This window comes from Enoplosus armatus, chromosome 15 (genome assembly GCF_043641665.1).
Source record: "Enoplosus armatus isolate fEnoArm2 chromosome 15, fEnoArm2.hap1, whole genome shotgun sequence".
Taxonomy (NCBI): domain Eukaryota; kingdom Metazoa; phylum Chordata; class Actinopteri; order Centrarchiformes; family Enoplosidae; genus Enoplosus; species Enoplosus armatus.
The window spans coordinates 12293446-12308612 of record NC_092194.1 but is presented as its reverse complement, the minus strand read 5'-3'; the positions used below and the strand labels follow the sequence as shown (position 1 = coordinate 12308612).

Sequence of the window (15167 nt, the reverse complement as noted above, 5' to 3'; positions counted from 1 at the left end):
TACCATTAAACTTAAACACCATATTCCAGGAGTTGGATTACAGACACAACACAGATAGTTTTAAGTGAATTAGTTTAGCAAACAGCTCCTAAAATGCCAATTCACTATGACTTTACCATACTTAGTAAATAAAAAAAAGTCACTTACACAATTGGGAAAGTAAAGGGCTTTATATTCGTTTCCACATTTATTTTATTAGAAAGTGTTACATACATGTCTGCCAACATCTGTCCACTTCATCCCAACACTGATCCAATATAAACTGAGGTGAAAAATAACAAAACATATTCCTCAAAAACTTCGTAGTAAGGAAATGTTTTTCAGTCACATTTTCACACAACTGAAAAGGCCTTGCAATACGCTACTGACCAATTCTAACAATCTGAAAATCTGTACATTTATCTTGGAGAACTACAGTATATACACTTGTGATTATGAGTTAACATAACAGGCGTTATCTGAATGCTTTTGTAATAGATGTCTAAAAAAACAATCCACTTGGATCTCATGTGCACGGATTAAGCTTGCCTTAACGCTAATTTCTTTAACTTAGTTTGGCGACTTCAAAAACAAACAACAAATAAACATAATACTATCATTTTGGGAGAAAGAAAAATACTGCACAGCTTGTGAAAGTACAAAGTAAATTGCCATAGCTATGTTAAAAAGATGCTCAGTTAAACTAACTCCCAAGAAGCAGTTTGCTGTTGTTGGTGTCTGATGGGAAGAGGTCAGGCAGGGTGGTGGTGCACACAGGTCTCCCCAGGACCACCACCGGTCTGAGGTACTGAAGCTGCTTAATGGCCAGGTCCCCACACCCCGCCAGGGCTTTGTCCAAGATGGACTTCAAGTTTTGGACTGATGTGAAGTCTCCACTCATAGCGTGGGGCTTCAGCAGTGGGGAATGAGTGCGTCTGCTGCGGGTGTGAGAGATTCCCAGCTGGTTGTTCTCCTTAACAGAACAACTGCGTCTGAAAGAGTCTCGCCGTTTCACCGGCACCGCGTTTTTGTCTTTCGGGGTTGTCTCTTGTATGAACCTCAGGAACGAGGACTCAAAGCCAATAGGCTTATAAGCGGCAATGTCAAAAGGGCGTGGAGAAGGGCTACAAGGCTGAGTGTCTTTCAAGTTTGAAGGCTGTTCAGACAGTTCGTTTTTCCGTTTCAGTGGCTGGCGAACAGGAGGAGGGGGCAAAGGAGCTGACCCGTTCAGCATTTTACCACCATCCTTGGTGCTAGACACGTCTTGGAAGCCCTCCTCAGTAGTCACGCGCAGTGTGCATGGTGGCGAGAGGTCAACAGTAACAGGACGAAGAAGAGGTTTGATTTTATCTAAGCTTAATCTCTCCTCCTGTTTCTGAATGTTCTGTGTTGCTGCAGCCGAGTCTTCAGCGTGCCCACCGGTGCTCGGTTCACCATAAAGCACCTCATCTGCACCAACAACGACGCCATTTCTCTCAACAGGTGGTGGTGGCTCCCCCTCTTCCTCCTCTGGGAATCCCAGTGGATCATGATTATCCTCATCTTGTGTGTCTGCCTTGACGGAGTGTAAGCTCATGGGTGCAGGCTGCCCCACTGTGTTTTCTGGCTCTGCCTGATACTCCATTTTGCGAACCCCATTAGGGGCACATGCTCCTGCAACTGTTGGCCTGGCCGACTTCCTCTGAATCAGTTCCTCGAGCTGCTCTGCATTAAAAACAAGCTTATCGTCATTCTTAACAAGATCTTCTCGACGCATGCTGTGAACCTTCAGGTAATGACGGTGCAAGCTTCCCATGTATGTGACGACAGAATCGCAGTCCTGAACCATGCATGGGTAGGCCACACGCAAACAGCGGTCTTGGCACATCTGTAGCGCTTCTTCATGAGACCTGAAGACAAAACGGTCGTAGGAATTTCTTCTCGATTTTCTTTCTCCTGAAACTTTCTTCTCCACAACACCCTCCTCACCAATCGTCTCTGACTGGGCGGTCACTTCTGGCTCAGGGCTCGATCTCTCAGCCTGTGTGGTGGTTGAACCAGGTTCTTCTTTCTGAGGACTCTGTGGAGCGACAATAAGCTTCTTTTGGCATCCAGTAATTGACTTTTTGTGAGTGCTCTGTAGACGTACCACCAGTGAATCATAGTACTCATAGTGACTATAAAGCGTATGTTTTTTAAGAGCATCATCGTGGCTGAACACTCTTGTACAGCCTTCATATTTGCACCTTATTAGCTCTGGCGGTTGTGAGTGGTAATCCCGAGTGTGACGCACTAGGCTGCTTTTAAGGTGGTAGGAAGCACTACAGTTGGCAAAGTGACATTTGTACTGGGGCTGCGGTTCATCAGAGTTTGGAAGAGGCCTTTTCTTGGCAGGCTCTTTTCTGACTTCTGGACTGTGATGCGCATCAAAATCTTTCTCCAACAAGAGCTGAGAGCGATTGTAATGATGTACCAACTGTAGGTGGCGCACAAGGCCTCCCTGGGTGGAAAAAGCAGCATCACAGTTTTTTGCTACACAATGAAAGGGTTTACTGAATTTATCCAGTATATAGCACAGATTACTTTTGGCTACCAAACGTCTTGTAGTTCTGACCTGTTGCGTGGTCCTACCCTCACTTTCTCCCTTCTGCTCATTGTCTTCCTCTCTACTCTCTGCTTCATCCTCCCCTTCCTCTTCAGATGGAGAAGGATTGTCAAAGTTTTGTCCATTTTCGCTCATCACGGTGGAGGTTTTTTTCTCGTGTCGGCGTTGCAACTTAGGGATCTCTTTCTTCCTCACTTTTAGACCATGGTTCGCCAAGTGCTGAGATGTGTGCTGTGAAGAATCTTTGTTGCCCTCGCACTGTGTAGATGAGCAGCTTATATTGTCCACCAAAGTCTCACTCAGGTTATGTATCTGCATATAGTGGGCTCTCAACACGTGTTTTTCTCTGTGACTCTTGGAGCAAAGATGGCACACGTAAGGCTTAAAAGATGTCGTTTTCAAAGAAGTCAACCTTTTGGCCTGTTCAACAGTGCGGCCATGTTTGGTGTTATAGTGTCGCAGTAAGCTGTAACTCTGAGCAGTCCTAAAGCCACAACCTTCCATCTCACAGATATATGGCTTAGCGGTGGCTAATGATTCAACACTGCCTTCTTCATCAGGCACTGATGCTTGTTCAGTTTTGACTTGTACCTCTTCCTCAGGAAGATGTGGAGGTCTCTTCTGAAGCAATACAACAGGAGGCTTTGCCATGATTGCCTGATGAAGAGATATCTGTGATGCATTAGACTCTGGGTTGGGCTGAGGGGGCTCACTTTGCACACTGTTAGGCGATGAAGAATTCAGGTCCAGTTTACTGAGCCCAATAAGAATTTCTTTCAGGGCGTCATTTTTTGTTTGAAGGCTTGAAGAGTTTGTTTCATTGTTTTTAGGATGAGTGGATGCTTTTCTTTCATTGCCAGCCTCCACGGGTTGAAGGGGAGTTGAGAGTCCTTTTTTTCCCTTTTCCTCATCGTCTGGCTCAGCTTCAGGCTTTACCCCTTTGGACTTTGAGCCCCGCTCTTTGTCATGTTTGTGTTCTTTGTTCTCCAGTTTAAGGTGTTCTGGGTGGGCACATTTCAGATGTCTCTGGACATCTCTGGCTCTGGAGAAAGTCATGCCGCACTTCTCAAAACCACAGGTGAACTTACTTCCATCAAAACACACAGCCACCAAGGTCATTGTTGCTTTGGGTTGCTTGCTGTCAGTTGCTTGCAAAGAGGAGGCACAACTTAGTGAGGAGGAGTTTAGGGTATCTCCATTTACAATCTCTTCTGCATCAACTGACTTATTAAGGTGGGGTGTCGCTTCAGTAACTGTCTTAAGAAGTTTCCGCTTTGCCTTCCTCTGAGCCTCAAAGTCGTCTTCAGAAAAGGTGATGTTGTGTGTGGATAAATGCTTAATGAATTCCTTTTTGGATAAATAGTATTTTCTACATTCAGCGTTAGAGCAGGTAAATGCTGCGTCTCTGAAATGCTGTGCTTCATGGTGATAGATTTGTCCCAAGTCGGAGTAAGAGACGTAACAGCCTTTGAGCTCACACTGGTAGTTGAGCTGATAGCCATGGGTCTGTTTGTGCGTGACAAGTTCATTAGAAGTATTAAACTGAGCGCCGCAACCAATGACCACACATGTGTATGGCTGATCTCCATAGTGAACTCTTCGATGTTTGCGGTGATGGTAAGCGGAGACAAAATGGCGTCTACAAAAAACACACTTCTCCCGCTTGTCTCTCATCTGATGAAAATATTTCACATTCTCATCACCTTTGTGCTCCGACTTTAAATGGACATACAAGTACTTGGAATGCTTAAAAATCCGAGTACACCCGGTTCCTGGACACTGATACTCGTCCCGGTTCTGCAGACTGAAGTGTTGGTCAATGTACTCGAATGTTACATGCTCGTCATCGTCCACATGCTTGTCCTTTACAGTTTTGGCTTGTTGCACAATGTGGTGCAGCACGTCTGGATCATGTGTGGATTTGTAATACAGCATTAAGGAGGGGTCAATAGTGATCTCCCCTGGTTCAACATCATCCTCCTCATCCATCTGTTTCTGCATGTCCTCTTTCTTTACGTTGTTTCCATCAAGATGTGTTTCACTCTGAATGTGTTGTTTCAAGTGAGGAACGAGTTCCTTTCTGCTCTTAAACTTTTCCAAGCACACAGGGCATGGGTGGCACTTGTCCTCTGCATGTCTTTTGGAGTGGTGAATGATTTGGGTGTCAGTGACCGACCTCTTACAAATCTGACAGCAGAACTTGTGTTTCTTTGTCTCTGATTCTCCTTGGACCTCTGGTAAATTAGAAGACTGCTTTTTATCCTGCTGCTCATCATCAAGACTTCCATTTATCCTCATTTGCTGCTCAGATTCTACTTTCACTGTGATTCCCTGCAGCTCATGTTTTTTACCCTTCTCTTGTTTGTCTACTGCTTCCTCCTCTTCCCCTTCAGACTCCGGCATCAACCCTAGAAGGGAGATGCAGTGATACTTGAGAGTTTTCCAGTCCCAGAATTCAGGGTCAAAAGGCCAGTATGCTTTCAGTGCTAGTAGCAACTCGCAGCGTAGCGAGTTGGGAATAACTTCATTTTCCTGGTCATGCTTTTGGTCTGGGCGTAAGTAAAGCTCCTCAAGGCACCCAAAGACCTCCTGGCTGGGGCCAAGCAGGAACTCTGTGAGTAGGCAGGCACGCAGCACTTCAAGGTCGTCTGGAAGAAGGCAGGACACCGTCTTACAGACAGAGATCCTCGTTTCTGAGTCATCCTGCCTTGGAAGTTGAAGGGCTTTGACGCAAAGTTCTACTGAGGCAGGTACTCCCACTTCCTCCGCCTGAAAAGAGAGTGATATATTATTAGCACAATAAACAATGACACAAAACCAAACATTCCTCACATTCTGAAAAAAAAGTCAATACTAAAAGTATTAATATATTAAAACAGGGATGATTTTACTTTCTCGGCTTGGGCCAAAGGTATCAAATTAGGCCCAATAAACTTAATTTTGGAAGGAGAAAAAGTAGCTGTACTGTAGCACTCTATCGGTTGAGAGTGTAAGTCTCTTGAACCTGTGACACACACCAAACATTACAGTTCGGCCTGTTGTACTTGTGACCACACCCAGCTGTGTGATGCAGCGAGGTATGTAAGTGCCAAATCTAGATGTCACCACTAGATGGCAGGGCAACGCCGATTATTAGACTGGGTGCAGTTACTCCTTAAAAACCGTGCATAAAAATTTGTATTTGAGCATAAAATGGCCTGTGACAAGCCAGGGTTCCCACTTGGAATTGGACTTCAATGATTCAATGACCTTTCAATGACTTTCAAGAGCTCTTAATATCTGGGTCAATGACAATTAAACAAATGGTGTGTTTGTGTGTAAGACATGACATCAAAAGTAAACACTAACCAAGCTGGCAAGATCAGCTTTCCCTCAAAAAACAACTTGCAACTCCTATACTGGATTACTTACTGAAAAAGGTGCTGTTTTTAACACCTGTACGTTTAAAGCCGGACAGACACTGTGTGAAGAAGAAAAGGCTCTCTGACGATCAGTCGGCTGTCTTGCAGTTTGAGCAGTTCTACAGTCCGATTTTCCCTCATGGCTGCTGTCAAAATATCCGTTATAAACTGTAGTGAGCTTGTTTTAATATAATTGGAGTAGTATTTTGTATAATGTGGCTTTAACTGAGACTGCTGCGATATAAAACTGAACTTCACTGCAAACCAGACACCTAATGTCTGCTTCTTCCAGCCCTCTGCAGCTCCATATTATTGTTTTTTTCTTCTTACTTTACGTTCATAGTAGAACCAAGTAACGCTGCCTTTCTCTTCTGTCAACATTGTTGAGGATGCGGTCCTATTGTTTGAATATATTTTATTGTAATTGTTAATGGACAAAACCTACCTGGAACTAATCGGTTGAAAAGGAGCCTTATATAACCAATGCAACAACTCAAATCCAGTATAAAATGGACAGCATGGCTGTTGGGCTCACCTCTGTCTGAATGACACGGACCAGGTAAAGCAAATGGCAGACTGTTTTGGCAATGGCACCTAGCTGAAGGCATCGTTCCAGAAGAGACATCAAGGAGGGGTCAATCCTCCTCTGAAGCTTACTCCACAACAGAGTCAACTCCCTTTAGATAAAGAAAAGACAAGAAAAGTAAGTAACTTTCTCTATCTCAAAAATATACTGACACTTGACTGACTCTCTGATGACCACAACAATAACAAAGAAACTACTTTTTTGATCAAAGATCTTTAGACATCCTGACTAATTTTCAATGTATATTTCACTATAGTTATAAACACATAATGTACAATACATGCAGTCCACTACTCACCAGGAGCAGTAAAGGCTCTGCTGCTGGAGCTGCTGTGTCAGGAAAGTTGTGCACAAGATGAAGGCTGTGTTCTCCTCTCCCTCTGTCTCCAAATTACATGTGATCTCCAGCACATCCTTACAGTCAAGTCTGGATATCTGTTCAGGGGTTAAATACAATGATGACTGCTTAGAAAACAACATGACAGACAACACATCTACAGGCATTATTTAAATGTCATCAACATAGACCCAAGACACAGCAGTGACACAGCATTTTATGACACATATCATGTAACTGTCATGTCCCCAGTTTGATTACAGCCAGAAACCTTTATCACATGTCACTTGCTACAGTCAAGTCCCTCATGAAGGCAAAATTGCTGGAAAAAGAACCTTAATGACCCAAGGATCTATGATGTAATTTGTGTGAATATATTTTTCAACCAGACCTACTTTAAATGTTGAATTTGAATCTGCAGCATGCATTTTTCTCTGTCACTTTGACCTCCTAAAGTTTTTGTTCAGGCCTTAAGGTGGAATAGAGACAAAACAGGCCGAGTCAGAGGAGAGCAAGCATGTTTATGAAAACAGAAAAGATCCTTGGGGGTTCCTTCAGGGGAGGGGTGGGCTGTACCACCAACACACACAAGATGTGAGCCAAGATATGGATTTGGCTGTACATTTGTACCAGTATAGAATGGAAGCCCATCACAAACAAGAACTGCATGTAAACTGATTTGTTTCCCTTTCATGCTAAACAAATGCACATTTTGCCTGTTAAGAAAACAGCCTAATTTCAGCAGGATTACAATTTATTGTTTTTGGAAGAGTTTTATGACCCTTAAAAGGTTAGTAAATAGTGTTAACCAACAGTGGGGTGTGTGTGATCCTTCAACAGCTCTGAAAGCACGATTATTTAAAACTAGATATACAGGGTTTTCAACTGACGGCATACCAAGAAAAGGTGGGGGCATGGAGCCAGACGGCAGAACCAAACAATGAGGAAATGTGTCAGTGAATATAAGGAGTACTTGAGGATGTATTCACGCTACACAAACATCTGCAGTGGAACAAAGAGTAAAACAAATTGCACACATCACACACCCGAGACAAATCGCTGTCCTTATGATCAAAAAAGCCTATAGACATTACAGATGCCATAGCTATTCTGTGCTTCAATCTAAAAACATGCTACCTTTTCAAACTGTGGAAAGAGATGGGTTTAAATCAATGGTGAAAAAAAATGAATTCACAGTATTTTATACTGAATCCCTGAAGGTTAAAGTCTTCAAACTGAATGCCAGAAAACCCAATTAGCATTTGAATTTGGGGCTCTATTTTTGGAGATGGTGCAGATAAAATTTATAAATAGACACTTTTATTATTATATTTATTATAAAACGGTTTGACTTGCAAATATGTCCATATTTTTATTCATGACTTTAATAATATCAATTTTATATTATGAGGAAGGAGAGAATTGCTCTACCTGTGTGTGTGTGTGTGTGTGTGTGTGTGTGTGTGTGTGTGTGTGTGTGTGTGTGTGTTTCTGTGTGTTTCTGTATTACATGTGGCTGAATACTGACAACAGAGGCTGTTTCATCTGGAGACCACAGCCTGCTGTGACCCAACAACACATCCTGCCACAACCATATGTGTCTTAATATAGCAGCAGCATGTTGAGCAGAAGCTGGGCGTTTACCAACCATTAAGCCAGCCATTTATCGAACCATTTGTTTATACATTAATTTAGGTATCTATTTTAAATGTTTATTTATTCATTTAGCTATCTATTTCAACCATTTAGTTTTGTTTTTTTTAACTTTCAGGTAACTGTTTATAGCTCTCTGCTCGCCAGCTAACTAGTTTTCATGCAAACTCGATCGTAAAAGGTTTTACAGCTAACTCAATATGTGAATTTATTTTTCTTTATCAAACAGTCATTTCTATTTTTCAGTTGAGCCACTCTACAATCTTTCCAAGTAGCCACTGTTTGAATCACTGTTGTAAAGTTTATATATACTTTTAGAAACTCCTACAGGCTGGTATGGCAACTTGTCATATATACTATGTCACATTGTTGTTGAGGCCAAGTTCTTAACAGTGCCAATATAAGTACCTGTGAGAACCATCGCTGTTATGTAACATTTCATCACAGTTGTCAAAATTGACAGGAGGAGGCACAAATGTATGACTGTACTAAACGAGCATTATGCCAACGACCGAAAGTCTAGAATACAATACAACAAATATTCTGATCCCTATTCAGAAAAACAAAGAGTTGTACCTCCATGATGGCTTCTTCATTGGGCAGCAGGTGGCAAAGCAGGGAGACGTAAGTTTGACGAAAGGTAGCTTGGTTGGAGATGAAGCTGCATTCAGTGCAAGCTTTGGCCAGCACCACTGCCTTGGCCACTTCGCCCATCTTTTCCAGGTGCTTCACCCGCATCTCCATGAAGCCCTCGCCCTCCAAGCCGATGTATGCATCAACTAGTGGCAGAATTCAAAGAAAATTGGATTAGCAAACTACCACGACAAGCCATTGGGACAACAAGCAATAAAAAGGTAACGCCTGTGCTGTCACGCACAACTTAAATAACCTAGATACGTGAACGAGTTAACTTGACTCCAACCTTCTTCTGTGTTGGTGGGCTGGCCGGTGAGGAGAGAAGTGAGGACAGAGTTGCTCCACGCGCCTCCCTCTCCTGTGATCTGGAGTAAAGCTTGGAGGTCTGTGCTGCCATACTCTAACAAGGTATCATGGGCAATCTGCAATAAAACACACAAAAAATGTCAATATATATATATATTTTTTTTTTAAAACAACTTGTTCAGCACCTTCTTGAAAATTAGACCCAAAGAAAATCTAATAAATTAAGTCATATTTTTCCTTCCCACAGGCAGCAGTGGTGCTCCTCCACTACTGCGACAATGTCATGAGATAATGAGTTTTACAAATGAACTACTTACAAGGCCATTAGTTCACATTTCTACATAACTGACATTAATCGGATCTAATCCAATTTAACATTGTTTCGACTCCACACAAAGGAAACCATTTGTTTTTTTGAACACCGCTGTTCATGTCAGGAAATGAAACTGAATGAATGAACAGCTCAGCTGCTTTATTATTACTTTTCTTTTGTTTTCAACTTAGCGGACAAAAATGGTACATTTTCTTATTTGAAATGACATCATACAATGCACTTCCATGTATGCGTTACATGTTACAGATATTTGCCAGGGCACAATGTGACAGCAAAGAAAATTGTAGTACTTTTTTAAACCTACAGTTCATTAGACTGTATGCAACTGCAGCGCATCAATGAGTTCCCATGACTCTTCATGGTAAATCAGTTTTGTTCAGCTTGGACATATTGATGTTACACAGTGTACTACAAACCATTCAGTACAAATTTGGCATAAAAAGACTTGAAGTCTACAGTCATGCTAGCCCCCCCATGAGACTGACATGCTCATTACCTGGAAACAATATTTTCAATTCTACTTTGCTCGTCTTAGATCCTTAAATCCTTTGAGATAAAGACTATTTCGAACATTTATTCACACATTTGTTTCATTTCAACAACCAATGATCAGTTAAAGGTTATAAACACTGGTGTTTTAAACTCAACAACGGGCAAACAGAGACAAAACACTGCCATCCACACCAGTTTGGGGCATTTTTCTCAGGCTCCACTAGCCTCCTATCAGAGGGGTTTTGATAAGTCTCACACACACAACAGAGCGGTATTTCTTGTTGAAGCAATTGTTGACTTAAGTCATTGCCACTTTATTTTTCTCTACGATTTAAATCTGCAACCCATCAGCAAACAAATGTTTTGAAACAAGGTCCTCTACCTGAACAGAGTGGTGGAACTGAACCCAGGCTTCATACGGGATTTCATTCTCAGGCACTGACAGCAACAGTTCAAAACAGCTCCTGCAAGAAAGAAAAACAAGACTACAATGATTTCTGTACATTATGATAATTCTGGACAGTTCTAAAAGAAAAACTAGAAAACAGAGGCTTTGCAAGTATGAAGTCTGGACATATTAATCTTAACTACACACCATTTTTTTTTACAGTCTGTGATACCACCTACATTTCTGATTGTACAACAAAGTATCTTCTACCTCTACATGAATGTTTTATCTTCATACATTAAACATGTCAAAAAGGCTGGTTTGAAAACACATCTGCCAGTGGTTAAATTTAAGCATTACTATTAATAATACTAACTATTAAAAGATCCTTCTTTATTCAGCTGAAAACAATGAAACCACCTCCGTCCCTCACGTAAGAACATTTGCAGATGGAAAGAGTGCGATTGCAGCCGTAGTGTGTGAGCTTGGCAATTAACCGAAAGACATTATGAATCTTTAACTGACCTAATTTAAGTCATGTCAGTTAATGTTCAGTAAATTCCTTCAGACAGGCTGTCATTTGCAGCATGAACCCTTTAAAGCATCTTAAAAGTACAACAAGAATCACGCCTAATCCAAAGTAACAGCTGACCACTGTCAGCCAGTGTGAGCTTGTGGGTTCATTCATGAACAGAGTTAGTTGAGTTTAAATTGTTACTGTTGATTAAAAACGTTAATGTTACGGCTTTGAGAGGAAACACAAGCAATTTGCTCCATGACCTGTAGCACGTCCATGTCATATAGAAAATATATGGAAAAGCAAAGACAGAAAATCACACACTTGATTGGTGTTATTACACAAGTGTTTAAATTTGGGTTTTACATTTTGGGTCACCACATTGCCCAAAGTGAAGCCATACTATATATTATACTATACCCATTTCTTATTTTGCTACGTGCAAGCAGTAAACTACTGGTAGGGGTTCCGAGGACAAAAAATTAAAAAAATTAAACAAATGAGGCATGATTTTTGAAGTGCATGGAATATTTTTTCCTCAAATTTAGAAACTGTATTTTTATTTATTTTTTCCAGTACTCACAAAGCTAGTCTCTTCAAAACAAGGGCCACTCTGTCGGACTCTGCAGTGAGGTGGGATCGAGCCGCAGCAAAACAGTTTATGGATAGACAGTAGACCTCCAGAAGAGGCAGACCATGCTCCATGGAGTTCCTGCTCCCAGCATAGTGCATCAGTGCCTATAAACACACACACAGACATTGCAACATGCAAATGGCTATGGAAAAAGACTGTAAATACTTTTAAAAACACTTATCAGAAGAGGAGATCAGATGACAGACTTTTGTCTGGGTGAACAGGGGTTTTCCACCTGGGGGAGATTTCAGTCGACACCTGATTGATCCCAGCTGACACTCTGTCTGGTGTGAGAATCTCCTGATTGGGTCTGAGGGGACTTGACTGTACACCATATGACAACCCTGAACCTTACATAGTGAGCCAACAAAAAAAACCTGGCTCAAGGGGGGACACATGTACTGTGACTTCTTTGCATTTTTTTTAATACTTTAATTTTATACTTTTATACTAATATTCTACAGCTTAGAGGATGCTTTCACCAAAATATGATTTTGTAATGAATGCAAGCTTAAAAAAATCAAAACATAAAAAAGGTATTTCTCTGAATTACACCAACATGAAATAAAAAACGTTACTGATAACAAGAAAAAATACAAGTACAGAAAACAGCTCTGTCTCTAATTCATTCTTTACCTTTAATAGAGTGCACAGGGTTGTTTGCCGTAAACTTAACTCCCAACTGTCCCGAGGCACAGAGGAGTCAACATCAGTGTGTCTAAACCAGTGTGACATCTGCATGTAGCTACACACATTAAATCATCATCACTATCAACATCCCAGGAGTCCCATTTGTCAGACAGCAGGAACCTTGCTGGTTGGTGCTCATGTGAACAGAGGGCACTAAATTAATTCCCCTCAGTCTAAATATACGGTACCCTCTCAAAGGGAGCCAAGAATAAGGTCTCAACCCCGGAGACCTATATCAGTGCACTAATTACATCCAGACTACTTCCGACTTGAACAGAAAATAAATACAACACAAAATCTTTGTTTAATATGAACCCATAAAAACTTTCAAGTCAGTAAGTTTCAAGCCCATGTGTACATTCAAATAGTTATTGCTGTAACCATCCCTCCTCTCCATACTGGCTGTAAATAGATCCCTTTCTAGCATGTCTCCAAGGACAAAAGCCAGCCGTTGTTTTGTGCAAAAAAATGCATGTGAGGCCATGGCAGTCTGAGTTAGTCAAATCAAATGGGTATATTCCAAAGTTACAGACTTTGTAGTACAAAATCCCCCATTGTGATACTACCTCTCCACTGCAGTTCAGAAAGAAAACACAAAGCGGAAATTCTGTACTAAAATGACTAACTTTGGATTAGTGTGGAAAGGAGGAACATTTACAGAGATCAATACCTATTTCAATGTACGTATGGACATGCGAGTATTGCTTTAAGACAAACTTTTAAAAAACGTATCCTCTGACAGCAGCCACTATCCAAACACAGAACAACTATCAGAGTGAGCTGGTTAATGAATTACTCTTCTCTACAATCAACTCTGGAAGCTCCTCTCTGATCGACAAACATGTACTTTGGCTTAAACAGTGAAAACGAAAGTGACAGCTGGTTTGGAGTTTTTAAGTGGGTACTCTAGAAAGCGGAAACCAAGGTAGCTCCCCATTTTGTTTCCCCAATACAAATATTAATATTTGCTTTTAAATAGCACTCACAAATCTACGAAATTGGTGATGAGCGTACTGCAAATAAGTGAGTGCATCTCCATTGTTGATGAGAGAAAAATGACTACATGGCAGATCCACAACATTCCCAGTCCATTTGAACATACAAACAACACAAGTGCTTGGCTGCACAGATTTAGTCACTATAGCCAAAGCTACAGAACTCAGAAAATTTGATAGGTAAAAGACGGGCGCAACTTCTGAAAATTATCAAAATGCCATTTCGTAGTCGCTATAGCTACGCCCCAACTAGCTAGAAAATTTGGATAAACATACCGCGATGCCGCCCCGCCCCACACACATGCAATTTTGCATGATGTGCAAACTATGAGTATGTCATGTGCATGCAAACATCTTCTAGATTTCCTGTTTTACCAGTATGATTTGAAATAAGATGCTGCTAAATGAGTTATATCAATGACAGTTAGGCGAGCTTGCTGTAACAACTTGAACCAGCAAACAGGCAACATATCGCTCATCTGCCCATGTACATTATCAGTAGCCCAATTACAGTAAATGTAATTGTTTTAACGTTTAATTATATGCATACGTGAACATGAACATAAATACAGAGTATACAATTGCTCCTTGGTTCTACACCAATCCTAAACTTGACCAGGTAGCTAGCGGGCCAGCAGCAGACGCAGATTAGCTAGCTTGCGGGCTGCGAGAAAAACAATCCTGGGTGAGCTAACGTCAAGCTAATGGTAGCTTCGATGTTGCATGTACACATTACCTGACAGAAGTTGTCGCAGTACTCCGTAGAGGATGCTATGGATATTTCTTGTTGCCTGAGTACGTCTTCAAAGGCTCTCAGTGTGGCCAGTAAGGTTTCCATTGCAACCAGAGTGTCCTCGGCCGTGTCCAGGGCCCGGTCGCTCCATTCGTGCTCTGGTTCGACATTATTCTCCGCCATCTTCCCTCTCCGCCACGGCGCGTATGCAGTGCAGTCTGACGCCGCCTTCAAGTGCTGTCGGAATATTTAAATATATATCAGTTGAACTCAAAACCCGAGAACAGAATGGGAAAGGGGGCGACTTGTAGAAATGTGATGTTAAGTTTGTTGGTATTATTATTTGTAGGTTGTTGTTACTTGTTATGTTATTATTTTTTTATTTTATTTAATGCAACCATTGGTCAGTAAATTCAATTCAGAATGTTTTTTCTTTTTCCTCCGTTCTTCATATCCTGCAGTTTCATCATGGAGTGGATAGATATAGCTTATAAAACGGCAATCATAAATACACTTATGTTACAGATTTAATTTTGTTACTTCCATGCATTCTATTAGTATTTCGGATCAAAACACCTCCATAAAGGTGACATTGACAGAAGAAAGTTACGAAGAGCACGGGAATGTAACATGTCACGTTGCTTGACCATAACTTACCTGATTGCTCCGCTGGTGCGTAAAAATAACATTACACAACAATTTCATTTTGAGCAAACATTGTGTTGAACATTTAATGCCTTTTCACTTAATATGTAATACGTACTTAATTAGATATTATTGAGAGTTTGGTTCAGTAGAGAAACATAAAGACTATAAGCTTATGCAAATATAACTTTTTGGTTTCGTCATTAATGTTGTTCACTATTCATACTATCATGATTATGGCATGACATTATTTCTCT

General features: G+C 41.2%; 1 protein-coding gene across 1 annotated transcript; it reads right to left on the bottom strand.

The window, feature by feature from the left end:
* Positions 1–160: 160 nt before the first annotated feature.
* On the bottom strand, positions 161–14463 carry rlf (RLF zinc finger). Its single transcript, XM_070920280.1, has 8 exons — positions 14269–14463; positions 11797–11951; positions 10691–10772; positions 9463–9598; positions 9117–9319; positions 6849–6985; positions 6500–6641; positions 161–5332 (listed from the first exon to the last, which is right to left on the bottom strand). Exons 1-8 carry the CDS (start codon positions 14446–14448, stop codon positions 683–685), a joined length of 5685 nt encoding a protein of 1894 aa, XP_070776381.1. The 5' UTR covers positions 14449–14463; the 3' UTR covers positions 161–682.
* Between the last annotated feature and the right edge of the window lie 704 nt (positions 14464–15167).